Raw genomic sequence first — 27,993 nt, forward strand, 5'->3', positions numbered from 1 at the left:
GAAATATGAGTGAGCACAAATCGAGCTCCTTTTCTTGATTAAACGCTTATTGGCCAAGTTATTATCGATTAGTTAAATCGGTCCAGGCGTCCTGCGATTTTCGATATATCAGAGTTTAGATAAATCGTTTTCCGATTTTAGATAAATCGAAAAAAGTGGGCGTAAAAGTGGGTGTGTTCAATTTTTCATTCCGTAAAAACCTAAGTTGGGCTATGACCAACATTTTAAAAAAAAATTGTTTAAATCGGTCCTGCCGTTCTCTACTGATGCAATTACCAACGAACGACATTTGATTTTTACTTATATAGATAGATAGATTATGGGATTCACATTCTGTTATTTCTCCCACCTTTTACGGTATAATTTACTGTTGCTTTTCCTTTCAACTTTCAATAATCTCACACTAAACACATACAATGTAACAACTTTAGGACAAATAAAAAAGCTTGAGAACGAAACAATATGTTATTGGACAACTTTACATTGAGGGAAAACGAAAGTATATAATGTACCGCTACACACAAGTGATAAGCGGTCATAGGGTTTGTATTTTATTCGTAGTTATAATTCTACCTCAGAGGCAATAACAACATATATACAGAAGAAGAAAAAAAAATCAGAAAAAAAATAAATACATACACAAAAAAACAATAAAAACACACAACTAAACAACAACAAAATAATAAAAAAAATAATACAAATATTTATTTATTTGTTTAATAAATTATTAACCGATAATAATAGTAATAATAATTATAATAACAACAACAAATAAACAGTAATAAATTATTTAGTTGATGAAATATTTTGCACAAATTTGTTGACTTTATTTAGAGTGATTTTTGGGTGTAATTTTGTTGGTAATGACTTTGAAATGAAAATGAAATGTTAACATATTGTCAGGATTATTAACAATATTCGAAGCTGAAAATAACAAATTATTAATAAAAAACTAAAGAAAAACAACAAAAAGGGTAAGTTTTTTTTTAAATAATTAAAAATTTTCTTTTGAAAAATTTTAAATTTTTTAAAATTTATAGGAATTTGTTTATCTAAATAAACTCCCCCACTACATCTACTAGACTTCTAGAACCATAAACATTTGTACATAAGTCTTTGTGAGAGATTTGAGATTTCCTTTTCCTTCAGCTCTGAATAAGTGTGAGTCTATTTTTGTTTGTAAATGTAAGCTGCAATATTGTTTTCTACAATAAATTATTTATTAATGCCTTTAGGATATTTGAGGCTAAAAATTACTTGTAAATTTGTTGTATCTGTAGTTGCCTTAATAAGTGTACATTTGACCAACTGAACTGACAATATTTGTTTACTAAACAAATAATGTTACACAAAAAAATGAGTAAATAAATTTATATGTGAAATATTTATTTAGCAAATACCTATGGAAACATGTGCGAGCTTTTCTCTATTTTACAGGAATTTCGTTCAGTTGGGAATTTATGGCCAAATGAACATATGTTCAATTAATATGTTATTAGATGCTGTGATGCAAAAGGTGAGAGAGAAGAAAAATATGTTGTCCATATTTCAACATGTGTTCAACATAGAATTTGTGGACTCGTCACAACTTAAGCTGATTTTGTTTTAAGAAAAGAATCATTTTAATAACAAATTAGAAATTGAAAAGATATTTATTTCCTTTAATGCTCAATTACTTTAACTTGATATCAGTAAAGATAGGCTGATTGATTTCAGCATAGTTTTTACATTCACTTCTAAGTCATAAAATCTTAATTTTTTCTTACAATTTTTGTGTTTAGCCTGTAAATGAAGTTGTTGTTGTTCTTGATGCGAGTTCTTTCCAGCGGAAAAAAACTTTCGTTTGATACTGCTGTCGCTGGGCTGACGATCTTTGGCCGAGCGAGACTCGAGTTATTCCGGAGCCTATATCGTATGAACGCATTTGTAAAGAATTTGAAATTTATCGAAAAGTATAAAAATGTCTAGAAAATATATAGCCCTGGTAAAAGCCTAACATGTTGGTATTGAAAATGCGAATCTCTGTCTCTGTCACTAAAACATATGTAACACTGAGATTTCTCTGTGCCGATAACAAATAGATCGAATACTAATAGAGATAATATTGTCTCTTATGCTCTTTCTAAGTCCACAAAAATTTTCCAAATGCTAACTCAATAGAAGAGATGTGATTGAAAGTCAATGTCTCTCTAAAGGAAAACTGGGTTCGCTCAGAAATTTTTTTACTGCAGCTTTCTTTTGAATACTTCTAAAAATATGTCGGAATTTGTATGGAAAATCCAGTGGAATGATTTCACTGTACCGCACATGTATTCTGCATCCTTATAATATAAGGATATTTGGTGAATTAAATGGATTGATAAATAGTCATTCGGATCTTCTTCGTTATCATTCTCCGTTTTCAACTGAATAGCCTTGTCTTCTATGTGCTGAATTTGATTTTACTATCACTTACTTTGGATACCATTTTGTCCACTTTATGTAGTATTGTTATTGAAAATGGTCAAAATCGGTCTAGCAGAACCAGAGATATTAGAGAAACTTTCTTTACTTTAGTCCTATAATAAAAGAACAAACTTTGTTTAAAATGATGATAATCGGTTCATGATTTCTCTTGACCCCCTTTTTTTGCTTCGAATATGTCGAATTTTGTACCAACAGAGCGTCATATGCAGGAAGTTTCTTTACTTTAAAGTAAGTGACGCCGAAGTACTCCGATTGCTCACCAAAGCTTATGGTGAATGTTTCAACGTGCGAGAGATAGTTTGTGTGGTTCAGAAGTGGTGATTTTGACACGAAAGAGAAATACTGCCTAAACCAGCCAAAAAAGTTTGAACAGCAAGAATTGGAGGAATTGCTCCATGAAGATTGTTGTCAAACTTAAAAAGAGCTTGCAATATCATTGGGAGGTACTCAATCAGCAATTTAAAAACGTTTGCGAGCTGCAGGATTCATCCAATGGTAGGGAAATTGGGAATTGAAGCCGATCTAACTTCATAGACGATGTTGCATGTCCGAAATAATGCTCGAACGCTATAAAAGAAAATAATTTGTGCACCGAATAATTACTTGCGATCGAAAATGGATTCATTACGAACACCCGATGCGAAACAGATCGTTTGTGAAGTCCGGCCAAACAGCTGTATCGATACCAAAGCTAAATATCCATGGCGCTAAGGTAATGTTCAGTATTTGGTGGGAGACCATTACAGTGAACCTGTACCGAACTCAACTCATTCGTTTGAAGCGAACATTGGCCGAAATATGCGGCCAGACATGGAACCGTAATATTCCATCATGACAATGCTAGACCAAATGCCTGCTAAAAACTATTTAGAAAGAAGTGGTAGTAAAGTTCTGCTTCCTTATAGTCCAGACCTAGCCTCGTCGAACTACTATTTGGGATACGATTCACTTCTGAACAGAGCAGCCGAAATTGGATTGATTTGTTATTGGACACAAAATTTGAGCCGTTCTTTTGGCTCGTAATATACTTACATATAAAAGATGAGAAAAGTTCATAGCAAAACAAAAATTAAACATTTGAAAAAATTCTGCAATTTTAAGTTATAAATTTATCCAAATCATCCAAAAATAGTTTTTATATACATAAGTATTAAGGATTGTAAAGGAACTTAATCCCACGAATCCCACTATCACTTCCGTTTTATCAGATCACACTACGGATTTTGAGATTATCAATCCATAGTTATTTATTCACTTTTGTTCGGTTTAAACACTATTGTTACGAAATTGTACTTGAATTCAAATATAACGATTTTAACGGCTGGTTCAAAGTTTCATAATGCTTCTCAAACACCAATTTTTCTCAAACTTTAATCCTGCTGTTAGGTTAAGCCCATTTGGTCCAATTTTTTAATTGTTTCCTTTGTAATTTTTGAACGGTGATATATACTGACTTTGATTTTTAGCGCTTTTTATAAACCAATGCTATATACAAAAATTCAAGGATCTGACTTAAAATAGGACTGAGAAAAATAAAAAATTACGAATCTTAGGTTAAGGGACCATTTGGACCATTTACATTTATTTAAATAAATGTCAGCTTTACAATGAATTTCACAACATTGTTGAAATTTGAGCAGTTTGGAAGACGGCCGCACAGTGGTATAAAAAAAATAGAGGGAAATAAATCTGTAACTTCTAAATGCTTAGTCCAATTTGAATGAAATTTGGCATGCGCAAAGTGGAAGTCTGGTCGAGTTCAAATTTTGAGTTTGGATCAGTGGCGCGTCCAGGGTATTCCAAAGTGGTACAAAACGAATCTATTAGTTAGGAATCCGATTTAAAAAATTACATATAAACAATATCCCCGTCAAGCAATATAAAAAACCTTACAAGTGTTTTGGACCAATCCACAAATTAAATCCCTAATAACATTTATAAATAAGCAAATAAATATGTACTTTCATCAAATTTTTATAATATTCTGATGTTTTATTAATTTTTTAATTTCGAATCACCCATCAAGAACACTGATTGGGATTATATGTCCCACGCAAAATGATTATATGTCCCGGGACAAAATGACGACTTGAGAATTTCTGAGTATGTAGAACATAATATTTTTTCCACAGCTTTTAGAATATGCAAAAATTTCTACCATAATATATTGGTTATCAAAATAAAACTCCGTCCCGAAAGGGTTAAAGGAAATAAACCATAGTTTTTAAAAGGTAAAAATGTAACAGTATTAATTGTGAAATTTACTACTGATATATTCTAGTAATAGAAAACTAACCAAATGGGGTGAACCAGATAAATGAAGACTGGACCGGACTAGACGCCGCACAGTGGGGTCAAATGCCCTTTTTTCATAGATTTATTAATATTTCAACAACCACAATAGCGAGGCTCAAACAATTTTACGTGGCTCCCAATATCAAATTTTATCATACACAAGAGTGAGTGCGTGAGAATTAAATTGTTACATTCCCGCATGCTATTCATTCACGATTAGAAACTCAACGGATGGAAAACTAAACTTAACTGAAATAAAGAAAAGTATCACAAAGGGCTTTTTGTTTGTAGACTTAGCATGTAAAGCTGCTACTAATTTGCATATAATTTATGAGGCGCAACCTAATTTTTTCTAAACCAACGCTTAACTATATATTAAATTATCTGCCCAACTGAGTCCAACTTATAACTTTATACCCATTTGAACTGATAAAATACATTTTTCTTTCACTTCCAATATAAAAACTACAATTTAACCGAGACATATCAATAAATACCTGAACTTGATGATTGCTTAATTAGATTTATTAATTTTTGGAAATTACTTATTATAAATAGTATTTATTTACGCAGATTTTTTATTTCAACACGTGACTATAAAAATACCATTTCATATTTGACATTAACTTATTGCCCGCTGATGTAGAATGTTGTGCTCTTTAAGCGGGTTACTTTCAGTTTTCACGATACTTGAAATTTATTTTTTCAATTAATCCACAAAATGAGTACCTTCGGCACCTCTGTGTGCCGGTTCTGAGTTATTTAGGCTCTGCACACCAATTTCTATTATTTGGTCTGGGATTGGTTCAAGACCCCTGGAAATTGAATATTGTAAACATTTTAAGATGATGATCTTGGTAAGATCATAAGGATATGGTGTTCCTCTCAGTGCACGTGCAATGTGACGCAACTCTATCAAGATACTATATAATTTGTTGTAATTATATATGGTAAAAGCATTTTTAAATTGAGAACTGGAATAACCCTGAATATTTTGTATTTCTTTGCTGTTAAATTACTATATTTGATGTGCGTGTTGCTTGCTTTATTGTAGTATACTTTTTTGTTCATTGCATTAACATTATTTTATTGTACTTGTAAAATGAAATCAAAAATGTTTTAATAAATTAGTTTGAAAAATGGATTTATTTCTTTTGATATTCAGTTCATAAATACTTACATTAGACTATAGCTTTATATGTTCTCTGTTTTAGTTTACGAGAGATGCGCATTTGAAAATTATAATTTCAGAGTTGTTAAAAAATCACTACTTTATCAAAAGTTATGTGGTTTTAAGTTAGACAAATTTAAAATTATTTTTTCGCCACTTTTTATATTAATACTAACCCGTTACGTTTTGCCACTCCTATCGTATATTCGGCTGTGCCGAATCTTATATATCTACACTTCACACTACACTTAAAAAAAGAATTTATGACAAAAAAATGTTTTGATAAAAAATATTTTTCCCGATTTTTACCCATTGTAGGTCCAACTTACTATATATAGCCTTATATACATCGTAGCAATGGACTTTGAAATATTTATCATTAGATATCCATATTGTCTATATTAATGACTTAGTAATTCTGATATAGATCGAAAATAGGGCAAAAATCGAGGTTGTCCCGGTTTATTCCTTATATTTCAGCCAGTTATGGGCCGATTTTTGTCGATTTTAAATAGCAACTAGGGTTTTTAATTGCCCGACCTTTTTTGATTACCGGGAATCGGTAAAATTTGTCTCTACATTCCCGGGTACCCGGGAATATAATACTAATAATACTGTAAACTATGAATATTATAGCAAAATTTCATATAAAAACTTAGTGTTATAATCATTATATATAGAGCTTCGTAGTAATTAATTAAATTTTAGCTTAATTCACTAAAATCTTAATCCGTAATTAAAAAATGTCAGCCTTTCATTTCATAAATCCATTCCCAATATCTAATTCTTTAGCTTCCTTCAAAAGCTGCACTTAAATTGAATTAGTTTTGAAGTTAATTAATAACAGAATTTATTCAAACTTTGAATGATTAAATTTTTGTTGATTCAAATCTACTACAAATTGAGTTAAAATGTTTTTTCTTCATTCAGTTTTATTTAGCTTTTAATCATTTTCAAAATGAATTGAAAAAAAATTTTTTAAGCCTTTTAGTAAAAGGAATGAATTCAATACATTCAATTGAATAGTACTTACACAGAGAAAACAGATTTGTGATAGCAACCGAATTTGTTGCCAATCGAATGATTCGGTTGCACACATAGAATTTTTCAGTTCTAACAACAGAAAGTCAGTTGATAAAGAAGAATTTCAGTTGGGGCAACCAAACTTTAGTTGCCCCTTCCAAAATATTGTAGCCACAACTGTAAAAATCGGTCACAAAGACAGAATCATTCGATTGGCAACAAATTCGGTTGCCATCACGAATCTGTTTTCTCTGTGTAAGAGATATAATTTATGTTGATCTCGAAAATTTCAAATTATTGGATTCAAAGTTGAATTTTTATAATACAACATCTGTAAAACACACTCATTATAAAGCTATCATTGTTACCAAGGACTATTGCTGTGTTTCCTTTCAAGGCCAAAATCTATTCTATACTTGAATCAATCTTGACATTGAAGATTATTCATCATTATTTCTAGATCGTGCAGTTTTCCATATGCTTTTTTAAATGTTCATTGGAAAAACCCCAAATAAATAATAATAATAGGTGATCTAGTATTGCCGAGATACAAACGAAAAACTGTAAAAAAAACTTTTCACTTTTTTGTTAAAAAAATAGAGTTCTAACTTACTTTTTTGTAGTTTTAAATTTTTAATTCTCGGGAATCCCGACTAAAATGCCCGGGAATCGGTTAGTAAAAAATTGACAAAATTCCCCGAAAATTTGTACCGGGAATTCCCGGGATAAAAACCATAATAGCAACCGAGCCGGAAAAATTCCCGATATATTGATGTATGAACATGTATTTAAGTTATATGGAGGCTACGGAAAGTTGATTTAAACATACAGACGGACAGACGGGCATGGCTATATCGACGTTGGTATCTATAACGATCCAGAATATACATATATACTTTGTGGGGTCGCAAATCAAAAATGTAGAAATTGTAAACGGAATGACAAATTTATATATACTCTTGCCACTCATGGCGAAGGATAATATCAACCACTCACTTTTAGAAAAATTCAATTTTAATATCAAGATGGGTGAAATTTGACCCGGAGACCTTATGAAGGATAACAAAAACATTGCTTTGGTATTTACCTGGGAAAACCCGGAAAATATATGATGAAAAAGATCGATATATATTGTTGCTACCAAAGATATATTGTAGTGCTACCAAAGGTCTTTAAACATTTAACTTAATTGTGCGTATCTTCAGGTCAAATATGACCCGAAGATATCAACCACTCACTTTTAGAAAATAATCAATTTCAAAATGGGTAAAATTTGACCCGAAGACCTTATGAAGATTAAACCACATGCAGTAATAAGAAATTGAATCGTTTAAATTTTGTAGACTTTCACAATTGTAGCAGGTACTCCATATAGTCGCAAACGAACTCCGTACAGTAATATAAATCAATTACACATAATGAAACTTAAAAATAAATTCCGCATAATTCTATAAGTTTAGACTAATTCTTACTAATGCTGCAGTAAAATCTTAGTGATGATTTTACCAAACGTTAAATTGATTTTCACCTTCGTGAGATAAGTTTGTCATTCCGTTTGTAATTTCCACAATATAATTTTCCGATTAAGCCATGTCCATCTGTCTGTTGAAATCAACTTTCCGAAGCCACCAAATAACTTACATACACTATTTTGCTATTTAAAATCGAGAAAATCGGTCCTGAGATATTAGGAAAAAACCAGGACAACCTCCATGTTTGACCTATATCTGTATTACTAAGTCATTAATATAGACAATATGGATATCTAATGATAGATATTTCAAAGACCTTTGCAACGATCATAGATCATAGTAAGTTGGACCTACAATGAGTCAAAATCGGAAAACATATTATTTAATCCGAATTTTTTTTTCACCAAAATTTTTTTTTTCGCCAAATATTAAAATAAAAAAAAAATTTTAAAAAATTAAAAATCTTAAAATTTAAAAAAAGAAATATTAAAACAATTCGAAAAAAAAATTTTCAAAAAAATTAAAAAAACAACTTTGGAAAAAAAAATAAATTTTGTTTACCTTAAAATATTTAAAATTTTTATTCTGAAGTATAATTTAGTGAAGGCACTGCCGAATATGTGTAGCAAAAACGTTCTGAAACCCTTGATTTTAAATATTTTTGAAATCTGTTAATGTAGTTTTATCACTTATTTTGTATGATTCATAATGACAAACAATCACAGTTAAGATGAAGTGCGTCTGCATTAGGGTATTCATTCGACTAATGATCGTTCGATTAATCAAATAATTTCTTACGAATAATTATTCGAACAATTTAAAAATGGCCATTTTCGAATAACCAATAATTCGAACAATTTTATGTAGAATAATCGAATAACACGAATAAATGTTCATATATATTTAAATTTATTAAATTGCTTAAAATTTTTCATAATTTCAAATTTAAATAAGTAATAATAAGTCACAAAAATTGTATTGTTTCTGAAATTCGACAAAGGGACAAAGGGACTTTCGATCACTGTAGATGAGTGTTCCGATAGCTCCTTCTATAAATATATAAATATTACTGCAAGAAGTTACAATTCTAAAAACAAATCTTTCAAAATTTTTAACTTAGGACTTGAGCCAATGAAAATAAAAGGTGCGGAATAAAATATTTGTTTATTTAGCTGGCGAAATATTAGAAGAATCGCAATTAATAATCAAAATTTTAACTTAGTTTAAAGTGGAGTTGAATGTGATTTTGAAACGGTCGTCGAAAGTGATATTGAGGATGACATTTATAATGATTACATTGAAATAGATGAAGACCATGATCTTAAAATATATATATGTGATGTTATTAACCACGTACGTAAGTGTTGCAAAATATTTAATAAATCGAATGATAAACACAAATATTGCCCGAACAAACAATGATTGTTCGGGAGTTAATCTGATCAGAATATTTCTGTTGTAAATTTAATGATGGATTTTATTTTCGAATGTTTTTTAACATTATCAGTACTTGATTTGTTAACTTTAACGTAATTCTTTGTTTTTCTTTAACAATAAAATATTAAAAAACCGTCATCAAAACTTAATTTTTTACTTTTTCAAAAAACATTTAAATTATTCGAATAATTCGATTAATGTGTGATCGAATTATTCGAACAAGTTAAAATCTCTTATTCGAATTATTCGTTTTATTCGAACAAGAGAAAAATCGAATAATTCGAATACCTTAGTCTGCATCTTTTAGGACAGAAATTAAAAAAATTATGATCACATTTTTTGGTTGAAATTTAATGAATAAACCAATAATGAATTTAATTTTAAAATCGGATCACGAACGGATATTTGACATCAAATTGCATATATGCGATGTACTCGGCTTCACTCATACCTCCCCTTTTTGTGTTTAAAGTCCAAATTCATCCAATTTTCATTGTTTCAATACCAATAAAACGAAGTAAGTATAGAAATTTTCAAATTTATTATTGAAATAACTTTATGTAGTGCCATGAATGCATTCGTTTATCACTAAAATAACTTGTTTTCTTTAAACTTCTCACAAGTTCTTTAAAAAAATGCAAACAAAAATTCTCTATGCAAATTTTATGCAAAAAACAAAAACATTTTCCCCTTTTGTTGTTTTACTTAATTCTATGTTTAAATTTTCACAAATAATTAAACCCGGCAAAAGGGCCGGAGGACAGCTTGTTGAATTGTTAATGAAAAGAAAGGACAATATGTAAAGAATTTAGCTTTCATTAAACATGCAAAAAAAAAATTATAATGTCATGTTTAGTTAGTATTTAAATTTCAATATAATGAAACATTTTCTATGGGATCAGATAAGCGCGAGCACTGTGAAAGTGTTTAATAAATTTAAAATTTATATTCTGTGTATTTAGATTAAAAAAGCAAATTATTAAAGAATTTAAATACCTAGAAATATTAAACGTATAGACAAATAAACAAACAAACAAATAAAAAAAAGAGTAAATAAATATTTATGGCTTGTGGCCAGTTAAGGATACAAGTTCATGTTTATGGCTTTATTATCCTTTCAGTTTATATTTTTTTATAATTTGTTTTCTTTTTCTTTTGTTTTTTATTTTTTTTTGGTGCGTTAACACCCCCAACAATACTTTAGTTTTATGTGTAGCAGCAAAATGTAAATAGTTGCAAAACAGGGAGTGTAGGCCACACAACAGCACATAAAGTTTCATCTTTAGATGAAAAACATAAAAAAGTAAAAAACAGAATTTATTTCGCTATTTCAAGTTTCCTTAACAAGTGTTAAATAAACAACTGAAGGGCTAAAATTACTTGTTGGGTTCTTGTATTTGCAAAAATGGATTCATTCACTCAGTCATTCGTATTAAATAAATGTGAATAAAACCTAAAGAATACTACTAGTCTCCTCTAGTAAAACATAGTACCTATTAAGGATAATAAATGGACAATGAATGTCTTAGGAAGACATTTATAAATACACATTGTAATACCATTACAACTATACATACATATTGAAGTATATTCTTGAGACTATCATATTATATTTTATTGTATTTTCTGATACTCGCTTTCCTGTTTGGGGAGCAAAGCAGAAGTGCGTGTTATATAATATTTGAAATTGCAAGATTTGAATGGCATTGGAATGCATGTGATTGCAAGAAAACTTTAATAGGAAATGTCACGAGAGAAAGTTTCACAGCAAGATGTTTAAGGAAGAAATGTTTAAAAATTTAACTTATATTGCACTTGTTAAATTACATACATATTCTTTTTGTGTCACAGCAATTACACAAGTTTACACAAAAAAAAAAATGAATGAAGCAACATAGATTTTATAGCCACCACCAAATAGATGATTTTGTCATTCCGTTTATAACATATCGAAATATTGGTCTTAGGTCCATAAAGTATATATATTCTAAGGCGATCTAACTACGTCCATCAGTCTGTCCATCTGTTGTTTGCACGATAGAGCCTCGAGGTGAGGACGTACATGGATGATATTTTCATTTTATACTGCTACATATTCTTATAAACGCCCACTACTTTTTTTTAAAAAAATTTTAAAAATTAAACAAAAACATATGTAGGGGGCTACAAATTTGTTCATTGAATTACTTAAGACTTCACTTAAAATATTGTTTACAAAAAAAAATTCATTTGTACTTTATTTTTTTTTCACTTAATTTTCGAGATTAACAGCCTTTTTTTAAGAGTATTTTCCTATAAACGCACTTTAATTTATGGGCCACTGTAGCATTATTAATAATGTGTGGATGATCCTTTGTTATGGATTGTTTTAAAAATACGGTCTGGCATTGATTCCACTAATTTTTTAAGCAGATCGGAACCAATTTCCTCCCAGACTTGTTTAGTTTTTAGTTTCAGCCCTGTCACAGTCATTATGCTTTCATTCTGGGCATTATTTGCATAAACTTTACGGGCCATGTATCCTCGCAAGTTCTCCATTGGGTTTAAGTCCGGACTACAAGTCCAACAGAGGAATGCTATGTTCATTAAACTAAGATTTCGATTGCTTAGATACATGGATTGCAGCATTAAAGAATGGATGAAAAAATGGAATATGCAATCTTCATCCATTTTTTCATCCATTCTTTTCATTTCATATATTTTCTTGCGAATTTTAGACGATTTTCTTTATGGTGCTTTTTTAGCATTGGTGTACATTTCGGCTTTTTCCATTTTATGTTTTCCTCGTTTCGTAAAATGTGTGCAACGTGTTTGGAAGTCACTGGAAGATTCAATTTATTCTTTATTTGTGTGGAATTCAATTTGTTGCGGATTGCTTCTTGTTTTAATAGATTATGTTGTCTTCTTGTTAGTTTTGTATTTCCCCTTGTAGGTTTGCGAACTTCACAATTTTGACCTTTCTTGAAGAAATTTCGCACCACACTTTCCAAACGATCGATTTTACGTCCAGTTTCGCTAAGAAGATCCTTGGTCGTGAAAAAATTTAATTGGAATCTTTTCTTGATCGAACAAAAAAGTTCACTTGAGCATCTTTAAAAGTAATGAAATTTATTGATTCAAATAGAAAAAGTTGCAGTAAATTGAGATGTTAGTATTAGAAACGTAGCTTTGGTTGAAAAAAAAAACTAAAATTGATAATATTTTATTTTTGGTAACTTTTTTAAAAACAAATTTCACGTCTGCGTTTATACGAATCTTCCACTTAAAATAACACCAAGAACATTTGATCGCATAATTAAGGCAAACAACAAGAATAAGAAACAAGTAAGAAAGTATGGTCGGTCAAGCCCGACTATATAATACCCTACACTAAGTAAAAGAGCAAAAAAAATGTTTCTTTTAAAATTTAAATAATTTATATTTTTGAGTGATTTTCGGAAGTGGGCCTTATATGGGGGCTATGGCCAATTATGAACCGATCACCATGAAATTAGGTCGTGTGATTTATGTCTATATTAAAGTTGAATTTTGTGTGTTTACCAACATTTTTAAGCGATTTATGTACGTTAACGTGATTTTCGGAAGCGGGTCTATATGGGAGCTATGACTAATTATGGACCGATCGTAACAAAATTTGGTGACATGAATTTTGTGTATATAAAACTTATTTGGAGCGGAATTTGTGGAGATACATATATAAATTAAACATTTATGACCGATAAAGTCCAATTTCGGGAGGACATTTCTATGGGAGCTAGGTGAAATAATGGACCGATTTCAGCCAGTTTTAATAGGCTTGGTCCTTGAGCCGAAATATCTTCAAAATTGCGACCTGTACTCTGCGCACAAAGTTTACATGGACAGCCAGCCAACCAGACGGACGGACGCACATCGCTTAATCGACTCAGAAAGTGATTCTAAGTCGATCGGTATAATTTAAGGTGGGTGTTAGACTAATATTTTTGGGCGTTACAAACATAATACCCTCCCCACTATGGTGGTGTAGGGTATAAATACAGACAAAAATTAAGTGCGTTTATAGGAATATGCACCAGTGTAGATCAGAAATATATTTCTATTGAAAATGGTCAAAATCGGTCAAGTATAACTAGAGTTGTGGACCAACATGTGAGAAAACTTCCAAAATAGTTGATATTTTTCGAAAATGTTTTGCAATTTTCTTTAAATATATTGAACACATTTTTCTTTTGATAAAAAGACGAGCTCTATTGAAACTGGGAAGAATAAGTCCAAATAGTCCGAATACTGAGCTAACCGGGCTGCTTTTCTACCGTATGTGTTGGACCATTCCTTCTACATGAACCAGGTTTTCTATCAACGGACAAATTTTCCCGCTACTGTTTAATAACATTTGGAATCATTTTGACGGCAGATCATTGATTGTTTGGCCAACTTTTTGTAGGAACAAGTTGAGTTTTGTTGAAAATATTTAATAATTTTAGTACGCATTTTTATATGGTCACTTATTTCAATCAGATTAACATCGAATAAATATACATAATTCGCATTAAATATAACAACTGACAAGCTTTACAAAGGTAACTTGATCAAATAATACTTGTGTTAATAGTTTTAATGAAAAACTTGTGTTAAAAAATTTTCGATCTCAGTCCTTAATAGTATTCACTAATTCGATTATTCAAACAATCGTCTTTTCACTGAAGTCGTTTCAAGTTTAGATGAAAGATTTGAATTGCAACCTTCAAAAGCACTTGTTGTCCTTACTTCCACACCATGAACACAAAATCCCGAGGGTGTTTCCTGAAGGAAAAAATTTTACGAGTTAGAGAATCTAGTTTAACTTTAATTGAAATATCATACGACACGTTACTGCAGTCGTTTTTTTTATCATTTCTTTTAAATCTCTGCAATTTAACATTTCACATAAGCTGAACAAATATTTATCACACGATACGTTATTCGAATCGTTTTGGCTTACCTTTGCCATCCACTACTTTTCATGTATGTTTTTCAGGCATGTCTGAAAAATAGAATAGCAGAAATTCGAAAGGGACACTGGAGGTGCATCACATGTTCGCTCACAGCTTAAACCTAATAGTCCAATCAGCAGTAGCAGAGATGTCGGGCGCAATGACAAAAATAAAAAGAATTGTTAAATACTTTCATAAGAGCTCATGAGGTTTGAAAAAGTTGATTGAAACACAAAAACAAATGCAACTTCCTGAACAGAAACGTATGAGATGCTTCAAATAATAGTGTGTATAAAAAATTCTGTTATTTCCACATTGGCATTAAATAGTCCTGATTTATAACTGTGATTGGACGAATTAGAAATTTTAGATTAAATAATACCAATATTAAAATCTTTTGATGAAGTGAATAATGGAATTTGTGCAGAAAAAAAAATGTAAAGCTTTCTAAGGTCACAGTTTTACTCAATCTATTATTTTTCAAATGAACGAATAATACCCATGATTCGAATAATAAAAAAACGGACTTATTTCTCGCTTTGAAGAATTGGAGAGAAGTCAACTATATGCTGAGAGTACTATTCTCGACTCTAGAAATGACCTAAAAAACATTTCCTCGTATGAGAGAAAAAATTATGACATTTTCAGTTTTATTCCGTACACTTCCAGTGAATGCAACTTTCACTGGGAAATGAATACGTTTGAACTGAAGGAAATTCGCGGAATTTGATATTCCTCTGCCTTGAAAAGCCCTTTCAAAATCCTTGCCACAATCACATTGTTAATTACATTCGCCACTATCGTCAGTATCGACGCATAAAGATTTCGTATCATAATGATGACATATCCAACTTAAAGACGCAAATAATGAGGCGGCTTGCCAGGCAAATCCAAAGAGTTTAGGAATTCCACAGGATAATTGACGACATCGTCAAGCCCTTTCAAAATCTTTGTCACAATCACATTGTTAATTACATTCGCCACTGTCGTCATTATCGACGCATAAAGATTTCGTATCATAATGATGACATATCCAACATAAAGACGCAAATAATGAGGCGGCTTGTCAGGTAAATCCAAGGAGTTTAGGAATTCCACTGGATAATTGACGACATCGTCAATTATCCATCAACGAGATTGATCAATTTGCAATGTTTGGTATACATTATTGATGAGTTCATCTGTCGCTAATGGCAGGTGGAATCAATATTAAACCTCTCTAAATATCTTCCGCAATTTGTCCATTTCCGATTCTAAACAGTTCCTTAGAGAAAACTACTGCGGTTCTATTCTGTTGTCTTTGGAGAAAACAAGGTTAAACTGTGATAATTTTTCACCAAAAACTGATTTTTATATGTGAATTTCAACCAAGACGTTGAAGCCAATGTGGAGGCATCCAGTGTTTTCAGATCTTGTTGCACCTGGTCATTCCAACGGAGATTGGGCTGCGTTGCCCATCGGTGGCATTCGTTGGATTTTAATGCGCTTTACTACATATATGTCGGCTTATAGTTCGTATAGCTAATTCTGAATCCATCAGCAATACGTACATATATGGCCGTAAATCATACGGAGAATTTTCCTCTCAAACATTGCCAACAATGACTCGTCTGATATTTTCATCACCATCACCAGAACAGGACGATTAAAATGAGCGATTGGTACAGTATTATCTTCGTCCTTCGAGAGAGAACTTTACTTCGCAATAGCGTACGAAGCCCAAAGTAACATCTATTGGCAAAAGTTATTCTCCGCTTGATTCTAATGATAGATATTTCAAAGATCTTCCCAACGACGCACAGTGGTATGAGAATAAAAAAAGAGGGAAATAAATCTGTAACTTCTAAACCCTTACGCCGATTTGAATGAAATTTCACATGCGCAAAGAGGAATTGTAGTCGAGTTTAAGTTATGAAATTGGACTTCATGACCCCACCAGGAGCGGGACCAGGGTTTCCCAAAGTATGACACCTCGGGTATGTTCAATTTTTAAAATGATCCGTAGCTATCAATTATCTCTTATAGCTTAGGAGATATTCGCATTTGAAAATTGAATTTTCAACATTTTTACCCACCCTACTCCAGTTTTTTGGTGACCGCGGTTCCAAATATTCGCCGATTTTACACATTTTTCTTTTATAGGATTAACAACAGATCTATATATCAAATAAAGAAAGAACTGTTTAAAAATCATGACTGAGTCCAAAGTTACATGCATTTGAATATAAAAAAAATAAAAAAGGCGATTTTTCGCAATTTTTTTGGGAAAAAAGTACTTTTATTCTTTTTAAGTTATCTAAAAAATTTCAAAGACGATGTATAATGAATTTGTTCTTTTTGAAAAGCTAGCTTTACGCCAAATATTTTAAATGAAAAAAACATTTAGAATTTTTGATACCGACGGGATCAGGTTCATTAAAAAAATGCCAATTTTTTATGTAAAATTCAATTTAGGGCAAAAATTCTCAAATCGCATACTCGATATCAAAATATAGTAACCTATTTTAGATGGCCCAATACGTTCTTAATTATCTTGTAAAGGGTTCCGATAACCCCGCCCCTATTATGGATATTATAGCCAAAAAACGAAAAAATTCCATTTTTGAGATTTTTCAAGATTTTTTGGGAATTGCGGGATACTTGATAACAAATTTCAAAATTTGTTTTTATTTTTCCTTTTTAAATAGAAAAATCTACATAACTGTGAAATTTTATTAAAAAATATTCATAAATAAAAATTTTATTTCAATTTGAAAAATTTGTATCTATGCAAAATTCAATAAAGAGCATTTTTGGTCATATTTTTCAAAAAAGTATCCCATGAATTTTTTAATTGTCAAAAGTTATATACATTTTTGGAAAGAAGACAAAATCCTCTATCCATTGATATATAACATGTCTACCTTATATTTTGTACGTGTCAAATAAATTAGGGAAAACTAAACAAAAGTTTGCCATTATTACTTGATCTCTCGCATACATGATTCATGGAAAGAATTCCGCTGAGCACTTTTCTCAATTATTGTAAAATTATTTTTTGTATTGGGGTATCAAAACTGATGTCAAATCCGAAGAGAATAAATTAAACCTTTTTACCAATCTTGGATTATAAAAATGTTCTGATTATTCACATCTAGCTTAAATTACTTTCTCTAACTTAATCCTAAAACATAATTAAGTTTTCTATTAATTTCTTAAGCTTGTCATTACAAAGCTTAACTATAATTATCGCATAAATATTCATCTAGCAGCAAACAATATCTCCATAATTATACACCTTTAATTTGTTCTATCCTTCATTCTGTTGTTCATTTTCATTTTCAAATCCAATTAAAATTGTATGTATTTGTATTGTGTACATGTGTATCTGCGAGCGACACATGATGATGGAAATTTATTGTTACACATTAATGATGGCAAAAACTGTTACAGATTAACACTTTCTTTCCCTCTTTAATCGAAAGCACACGCTTCACTTTTTCTATATTTTTTTCCATTGTTATAAATGTGCGATTGTGTATCTTGGTTTTTTTTTATTTTTATTTTTATTTACACTAAGACGTTGGAAATGCAGAGAAAACCTACTACAATACAAATTTACTAGTTAGAGAAAAATAGTGTAATTTGCTTGAATGAACAACTAATACACAACTACTATTACATACACTCATTCACTCACGAGGATACGTGCACAAACATGTTATAAATAATGTCCTGTATAGTTTTAATGATATGTTTACTAACTAGCGTTTTCCACAATACAAGTTGGCAGAGCATTAACCCATTAAGAAATAGAAAACAGTATTAGTTATTGTATGCATTAGAGTAAGACCATGTCACCGTCCAGCAGATAAGCAAGCGGTGCTTAAGATCAAAATTGACATAAACATTTATTATAATATTTTCTATAGCAAATTGTTCCCTTTGTCAAAAGATATTTTCTATATTTTGTTCTAAAATTGTTCTCTTTTTCAAGAGCTATTTTCTATAGAAAATTGTTCTCTTTTTCAAGAGCTATTTTCTATAGAAAATTGTTCTCTTGCAAGAGATATTTTCTAGAGAAAATTGTTCTCTTGCAAGAGATATTTTCTAGAGAAAATTGTTCTCTTGCAAGAGATATTTTCTAGAGAAAATTGTTCTCTTGCAAGAGATATTTTCTAGAGAAAATTGTTCTTTTGTCAAGAGATATTTTCTAGAGAAATTTGTTCTCTGGTCAAGAGATATTTTCTATAGAAAATTGTTCTCTGGTCAAGAGATATTTTCTATAGAAAATTGTTCTCTGGTCAAGAGATACTTTCTATAGAAAATTGTTCTCTGGTCAAGAGATACTTTCTATAGAAAATTGTTCTCTTTGTCAAGAGATATTTTCTATAGAAAATTGTTCTCTTTGTCAAGAGATATTTTCTATAGAAAATTGTTCTCTTTGTCAAGAGATATTTTCTATAGAAAATTGTTCTCTTTGTCAAGAGATATTTTCTATAGAAAATTGTTCTCTTTGTCAAGAGACATTTTCTATAGAAAATTGTTCTCTTTGTCAAGAGACATTTTCTATAGAAAATTGTTCTCTTTGTCAAGAGACGTTTTCTATAGAAAATTGTTCTCTTTGTCAAGAGACGTTTTCTATAGAAAATTGTTCTCTTTGTCAAGAGACGTTTTCTATAGAAAATTGTTCTCTTTGTCAAGAGACATTTTCTATAGAAAATTGTTCTCTTTGTCAAGAGACATTTTCTATAGAAAATTGTTCTCTTTGTCAAGAGACATTTTCTATAGAAAATTGTTCTCTTTGTCAAGAGACATTTTCTATAGAAAATTGTTCTCTTTGTCAAGAGACATTTTCTATAGAAAATTGTTCTCTTTGTCAAGAGACATTTTCTATAGAAAATTGTTCTCTTTGTCAAGAGACATTTTCTATAGAAAATTGTTCTCTTTGTCAAGAGACATTTTCTATAGAAAATTGTTCTCTTTGTCAAGAGACATTTTCTATAGAAAATTGTTCTCTTTGTCAAGAGACATTTTCTATAGAAAATTGTTCTCTTTGTCAAGAGACATTTTCTATAGAAAATTGTTCTCTTTGTCAAGAGACATTTTCTATAGAAAATTGTTCTCTTTGTCAAGAGACATTTTCTATAGAAAATTGTTCTCTTTGTCAAGAGACATTTTCTATAGAAAATTGTTCGCTTTGTCAAGAGACATTTTCTATAGAAAATTGTTCGCTTTGTCAAGAGACATTTTCTATAGAAAATTGTTCGCTTTGTCAAGAGACATTTTCTATAGAAAATTGTTCGCTTTGTCAAGAGACATTTTCTATAGAAAATTGTTCTCTTGTCAAGAGATATTTTCTATAGAAAATTGTTCTATAGAAAAGCATTGTCTGTACCAAGAAATATTTCTATAGAAAACAATGGTCTATACCAGAGAATTTCGTTTAAATTTTATTTTCCTTTAGGTTTTATTTTTACGCCTTGGATTTCTTCAACGGTTAAACATAATGCAAGCACAATCAACCGCATTTGAACGTTGTTTAATGTTTATTTAAACATTTGTTGTTGAATGCTAAAAATGGAATGAAAACATTTGTTTGTTTAACTGATACTCCTTCACACTGAAAAGACTGACAGCGAGTGCGAATGAAGAATGTTTTTATGAAACGCAGATTGTTTGTTAAAGTTCATAAAAACATGATGTGGAAATGGAAAGCATTTTTAACCTTCAACTTGGTCTGTTTCTAAATTTGTTCTATTTGTTTGTGTGTTTTTGACGTTTGACCACAGAAACCTAAAGCCAAAGCCAAATATTTTTAATTAAAAGATCAAGATAAGTAATGATATAGATTTTTTAATTGAAACAATAAAATGTTGATGATATGTAGTTAATGAAATTTTTTGCGAGACAAAAAAAATGAACTTTTGGAAATGTGAAAGACTGATATATTTTTGCTGTCTATATAAAAACCTATTGAATGTGTTACAGATACATTTTGTAATTTGTGTATGCACTATTTTCGCAAATGAATTAAAACTTAAATATCTAATGAATATGCAACGTCATTCAATTATTGCGCAACATTTAATTTTATCTACATATACATTTCAGTGTCAATCAATCAATCAATTAAATAATAAGTCATGTTAATATTATCATTCCTTATCATCAATTTATCTTAATTATTATTGTTTTTTTTTTCACTTAAACTCTCATTGCATTTTATCATAAATTTGTTTGTTTCATTCAAACCCTCTGACACATCAACACCATCATCTTCGTATATCAAACGTATCATTATTTAAGTATGTTCCATGTGAAAAAATATACATTTTGTATATAAATCATTATTATAGTTATTTGTTTTATTTTTCTCTCAACAAGTATTGAGATTCATGGTACCTTTGCACCTTTCAGTGTTTTAACAGAATTTTATGATGAATAAACATGCTTACACTTGGATATTCATTCACGAATTTATACTACAAACAAGTGGCACGTGCTACACAATCATAAACGTCCATTATCGTTAGTAAGAATTTGTTATTCTGCTGTTTGAAATTGTTTTTATATTTACAACAAAATGTTTATCTATATTTTGCCATTCAAATAGGTATCTTTTACAAAGATTCTCATTAGAAGTTGAACGATTAATGACCGGGTTAAGGCTGACGGCTTTTGTTGAACTCTACTAATGTCTATGTCTAAAACAAAATCATAAATAAAAAAAATATAGAAAACAATTCCGTATATAAAAAGTTATTATAAACACAATTTATGGAAAAGTGATTAGTTTCATTTAGAAAATATCTCTGGAAAATTCTCTAACAAAGAGACAAATTTTATTTTGCAAAGGCAACAATTTGAAATTGTGAAATAATGGACCAACTTCAAGCATTTCCAATACATATACAAAAATTAGCATTCAAATACAATTTTCTATAGAAAATATCTCTTGACAAGAGAACAATTTTCTATTGAAAATATCTCTTGACAAGAGAACAATTTTCTAGAGAAAAAATCTATTGGCAAGAGAACAACTTTCTAGAGAAAAAATCTATTGGCAAGAGAACAACTTTCTAGAGAAAAAATCTATTGGCAAGAGAACAACTTTCTAGAGAAAAAATCTATTGGCAAGAGAACAACTTTCTAGAGAAAATATCTCTTGCCAAGAGAACAACTTTCTAGAGAAAATATCTCTTGCCAAGAGAACAACTTTCTATAGAAAATATCTCTTGCCAAGAGAACAATTTTCTATAGAAAATATCTCTTGCCAAGAGAACAATTTTCTATAGAAAATATCTCTTGCCAAGAGAACAATTTTCTATAGAAAATATCTCTTGCCAAGAGAACAATTTTCTATAGAAAATATCTCTTGCCAAGAGAACAATTTTCTATAGAAAATATCTCTTGCCAAGAGAACAATTTTCTATAGAAAATATCTCTTGCCAAGAGAACAATTTTCTATAGAAAATATCTCTTGCCAAGAGAACAATTTTCTATAGAAAATATCTCTTGCCAAGAGAACAATTTTCTATAGAAAATATCTCTTGCCAAGAGAACAATTTTCTATAGAAAATATCTCTTGCCAAGAGAACAATTTTCTATAAAAAATATCTCTTGCCAAGAGAACAATTTTCTATAGAAAATATCTCTTGCCAAGAGAACAATTTTCTATAGAAAATATCTCTTGCCAAGAGAACAATTTTCTATAGAAAATATCTCTTGCCAAGAGAACCATTTTCTATAGAAAATATCTCTTGCCAAGAGAACAATTTTCTATAGAAAATATCTCTTGCCAAGAGAACAATTTTCTATAGAAAATATCTCTTGCCAAGAGAACAATTTTCTATAGAAAATATCTCTTGCCAAGAGAACAATTTTCTATAGAAAATATCTCTTGCCAAGAGAACAATTTTCTATAGAAAATATCTCTTGCCAAGAGAACAATTTTCTATAGAAAATATCTCTTGCCAAGAGAACAATTTTCTATAGAAAATATCTCTTGCCAAGAGAACAATTTTCTATAGAAAATATCTCTTGCCAAGAGAACAATTTTCTATAGAAAATATCTCTTGCCAAGAGAACAATTTTCTATAGAAAATATCTCTTGCCAAGAGAACAATTTTCTATAGAAAATATCTCTTGCCAAGAGAACAATTTTCTATAGAAAATATCTCTTGCCAAGAGAACAATTTTCTATAGAAAATATCTCTTGCCAAGAGAACACTTTTCTAGAGAAAAAATCTCTTGGCAAGAGAACACTTTTCTAGAGAAAAAATCTCTTGGCAAGCGAACAATTTTCTATAGAAAATATCTCTTGGCAAGCGAACAATTTTCTATAGAAAATATCTCTTGGCAAGCGAACAATTTTCTATAGAAAATATCTCTTGGCAAGCGAACAATTTTCTATAGAAAATATCTCTTGGCAAGCGAACAATTTTCTATAGAAAATATCTCTTGGCAAGCGAACAATTTTCTATAGAAAATATCTCTTGACAAGAGACTAGTTTTCGTATAGAGAAAAATTGTCTGGCCCAGAGACTAATTTTCTTATATAGAAAATTTCTCTGGCTCAGAGACTAGCAAAACGTCTGCTGCTATTATCTATTAAATTCTAAAAATATTTTCCCACAAAAGTCTGCTCTTAATGCGATTTAATAATTTAAGTGTTAAAATAGTTGATGAATTCAACTATTTTTTCTTTGTATTTTCTTTAACTATGTATTTAATAGCTTTGGTATTTGTAGGGATTTTCTTTGTTATAATCTTTTAATCTTCTAATAATGAAAATTTAGTTTCAATCAAGTTTCCCCTCTCAATCTCAACAAAGTACCATAATTAAAAAACAATCTTCAACGTTGAAAACAGCAAAAACATTCTAAAATTAAATATTGGTGGGGTGCTTCTGCTGTATTTTGTGTTCTAGGGATCAATAAAAGGAACTTCAAACCTTTAAAATTTCAGGAAGGATGTGGGGGTTGCAAAAAAATGTGTGGCATACATTCACAAAGGAAAACCCCAAAAGAACTGTTGCTCATAAAAACCATAATACTCGTACCAATATGATGCCCTCACCACAAGTAAACACGAAAATGTAAAACGCTGAGTTTATGAAATGTTTTTACAGGGGTATAAAGGAATGTCGACAGTAAAATATAATCATTATTGAATGTTGGTGGATAGGTGGAATATTTGTGGTGGAAATTACATTTAGAGAAAACTACCACATTTTTAATATTTTAGACAACAACCATTTACATTTATTAGTGAAGACAACCTCTCAATTAGTATCCACAATTCATTTGTATAACATTTTATTTTTCTTATTACAGTTTCATTCTTTACTACATACAACTAAAGTTTCTCACCATGGATATTGTTATACGTGAAGAAGACATTTCATTGGGCCAAGTGGGTATTTATGCATCCTTGTCATTTTTAGTGGTTTCAGTATTGGGTTTGGGATTTTATGCCACTTGCTCGAGAAGATATCGTTTGAATTGGTTTGAGAAGACTCTCTTAGAGTCAGCTAATAACAAAGATGATGAAGCCGATTGTAGAGATGCCTTGGTGGCAACGGCTTCTGGTTACAATGTGGATAATATTAGTGAATGCTCACGTTCTGTGGCCAAGGGCAATGTTACACCCACCTCTATAAATACCGAAGATCCCACTTTTTGGGTGCCACCACCTTCGAAGACCATACAACAACAGGTTTCCACTTCGGCTGATGAGTCGCCACCCTCAACACCCACCTCCCCAACAGGCAGCTTGAAGTCCAATACTTTATCGATGTCGTCCTGTAATTCCGTGCCTATTGCTCGTTCCGACAAACATGTGGTGTTGGCTATGAATCCTGCACGTCCCAAGGTTTCCTCGATGAATGCCAAATTGGATCATACCAAAATCGACATGTCACTATATAGAACGGTAATTATTTTCGAAACTTTATATTAACCATAGTTTATTTATAATTTCTATGTGATTTCAGAACTCTTTACAAAAGGGTCCAAATCCAATTGAGGACATTAAGGGCAGCATTCATGTCAGCATAGTTTATGATCCTCATGCTGGCATTTTGTCGGTTCGCTTAATAGAGGTTAGTTGTTTTGGTATGTTTATATGAGAAAGTTATTAAGATTTAACTTTTAATGTTTCTAGGCTCAAAACCTTCAACCTCGCGATTTTAGTGGCACTGCTGATCCTTATGCTAAGATACGTTTATTACCCGAAAAGAAGAATTTCTGGCAGACTCGTATACATAAGAAGACTCTAAATCCAGGTTGGTTGAAATTATTGTAACACGATCAGGAAAATTGGTTTTCTGTACAAAATGTTTCGAACGAAGAAACTAGGTTTCAATAAAAAATGTGTATTACCAAAAGATAGGAAATTTCCTTTGTCAATAGAATTTTCTTTCTATAAATTCCAAGAGACCCGATTTCTATAGGAAATTTCTTTTTCAAAGAGACTAGACTAGAAACTCAACCAGAGGGTTGAAAATTAAATAGATTTACAATGAGGAGATAAGAGCTGTACAATACGGTGCTTGGAATGAGTGATGGAGTTAGCGGATGTCTACTTTTGGATTTATTTTGATGCCCAAAATATAAAACAATTTTAAGTTGTTTTGTAGTTGTAGTTAGAACAGGGGCCTATTTCACTAAACTACAAGTACACAATTACAAGTGTTTTTGCCTCTAAAATTGTGAACTTGTGAATAATTATGTTTCATCAAAATACAATTACAAGTTTGTAGCTACAAGTGAATTTTACAAGTCACAAGTCTACAAGTCATACTTCTACAAGTGGTTTTGTTTCACTAAACTAAATTTGCACTTGTACACTTGTAGAATTGTAGGAAAAAAGCTTAGGGTCGACGGAGACCCTCAGAAAAATTTTACAAGTTACATGTGAATGATAAATTGAAATAAAATTTGATTTTTAACTATTTTTTAATAAAAATTAGTTAAAATAAACACAAAATCCAAAAATTTTAATATTAATTAGGATGTGGTTACATTAATATAGAAAGGCCCTAACTCGTGTTTTTTAAGTCGATTTTTTTAAACAAAATTTGTTGTTTTATTTCATTTTTTGGAAAAAATATTTGTCAAGTTTTTTTCTTTTTTAAATTTTAAAAAAAAATTTTTGTTTTTTAAATTTTTTTTGGTGAAAAAAAAAATTTCGGGTTAAAAAATATTTTTTATATAAGAAATATTATTGAAATATGTTATATTGCGTTTTTATAGGATATTTTATCATTTTGAGTAATAAATAAGAATTTTAAAATTAATATCACAATATATATGTACAAGAACTTGTAGTTTACAAGTGCAAAGAGCTACAAGTGTTGTGAAAATCTTAATGAAACACAATTCATCCGCACTTGTATGAAATAGACTTGTAATTGTAACTTGTAAACTTGTAGAATTGTAGTTTAGTGAAATAGGCCCCAGGTCGTTGGGCTAGTGAAATAAGATTAGGGACTCTATACGGAAACATTTAAATTATACTAATGCAGATAGTCATGTATGTAATTTGAATGTGGGTCGGAATTTGAGTTTGATGGTAGTCGAATGTTTGAACATTTTATTATTACGTTAACTGGTCGAAATACACAAGGGATACATAAGAGGATTATACATGATGAGCTGGAAGATACTGCGACATCTAGAAGATTTATCAGAACTCAATAGGTGGAAGCAAGGAACATCGTAGTCGTGCTAGTGGAGATCTGATTCTGAAAATTAATTTTCAGGTGTTGTTAGTAGAAAAGAGAGTGGTACTTATGCAAGTAGAGTATTGGCATGGTAGTTAGAATCAGCGGAAAAAGTATATTTTGGACAGGGACAAGAACAATGTGATGGCTCAATGTTTAGCCACTGAACATATTAACCGCCATAATGACCTAGTAAAAGAAGGATACGTGGGCATGGTTGAAACGAAAAACTAAATATATTCAGGAGAATCTGGAAAATGCATCAAATTGTATTATGAAAAGTGGTAAAACAGTAGCGATGAGATTGCTGTTATATTTCATGGAAGGTGTGAATACAAAAGTATCTACGAAATCGGATATAGAGAGATAACTACGACGACTTAAACTTTGACTTTGTGGCGTCTTTACCACGGCAAATAATTGTGATCGATTCATGTAACTTAACGTTACCACGGTCAAAGTACGGTAAAGCAATGTTAGTGGTTTACTTTTATGAATTCTCAAAAGGATAGAATTGGTGGCAGTGAGAAATCCTATGAGAAGGAAATGTGATGTTGCTTGACGACTTCACTATGAATTTACTTTAGAGTTTGATTGGGCTTCGGCTATAACCATTTTTGTTGAATTTGTATAGGGTGATTCATTTAGAGTTTTTTTTTCAATTGGATGTCGTAATCTTTATTATGAATCTTTGAAATTTACGTTTTAAATATAATCTTTTTCAAATATTGTTCGCGACTACTTTACAGGTGGTTTATTCGGAAGTTCTAATTTTCAGTAAATCTTTCCAGCTACTACTTGCTACTTGTATCTGGGGAAATACACAATCTGCAAAACAGGGTCCATGGAGGAAATAGATCCCGCAATCCACAGATTGGTAGTCCAGCACAATTGACTTGAGGTCTATACTTCCGAAACAATGGAAATAAATTACGATATGGTGTTGGCCGATCCGGGATTGAAAGTGCGAGAGATTGTGGAATCCATCTCACATGGCTCAGTAGTTTAAATTTTGAATGATCACTAGGGTATGAGAAAGCTTTCGGCAAGATGGCTACCACGTTTGCTCACAATAGGATGTACAAAAGAGTACAAACATGTGCAGTTACCATGGCAAAAATCCATAAATTAGGCTACAAAATGCTCCCTCTTCCGCCTCATTTCCCGGATTTAGTCCCGAGTGACTATTTCATGTTTTCAAAACTGAAGAAATTTTTCGGCGGAAAGAGATTTGACTTCAACGACGAAATCATCTAACAAAAAATATCTATTTTGATGACCTCGACACATTTTACTTTTTGGAAGGTAAAAAAGTTGGAGAATCGTTGGGCAAAGCGCATAGATCTCGTAGGAGACTATGTTGAAAAATAAAATAATTTTGTATCCAAGAACTTGTGTTTCATTCAAAAGGGCATGAACTTTTTGACTAACCCTGATAAAACTGTATAATTTGGAAAAGTAGCTGCTTTG

The 27,993-nt window shown here is 30.7% G+C and overlaps 1 protein-coding gene across 2 annotated transcripts in view; it reads left to right on the forward strand.

Moving 5' to 3' along the window:
• The first annotated feature begins 573 nt into the window (after positions 1-573).
• Sytalpha (Synaptotagmin alpha) overlaps positions 574-27,993 on the forward strand; it is a 29,559-nt gene continuing 2,139 nt past the window's right edge. Inside the window, exons 1-5 of one of the 2 annotated variants that reach the window (XM_065502059.1) lie at positions 574-974; positions 1,041-1,161; positions 24,134-24,731; positions 24,793-24,900; positions 24,963-25,083. In XM_065502059.1, coding sequence (XP_065358131.1) covers positions 24,171-24,731; positions 24,793-24,900; positions 24,963-25,083 — 790 coding nt within the window. In that variant the 5' untranslated portion in view covers positions 574-974; positions 1,041-1,161; positions 24,134-24,170. The remainder of the gene's footprint in view (positions 975-1,040; positions 1,162-24,133; positions 24,732-24,792; positions 24,901-24,962; positions 25,084-27,993) is intronic. The other variant, XM_065502060.1, reaches the window with a different exon arrangement.

The sequence above is a fragment of the Calliphora vicina genome, chromosome 2, assembly GCF_958450345.1.
Source record: "Calliphora vicina chromosome 2, idCalVici1.1, whole genome shotgun sequence".
Classification (NCBI taxonomy): domain Eukaryota; kingdom Metazoa; phylum Arthropoda; class Insecta; order Diptera; family Calliphoridae; genus Calliphora; species Calliphora vicina.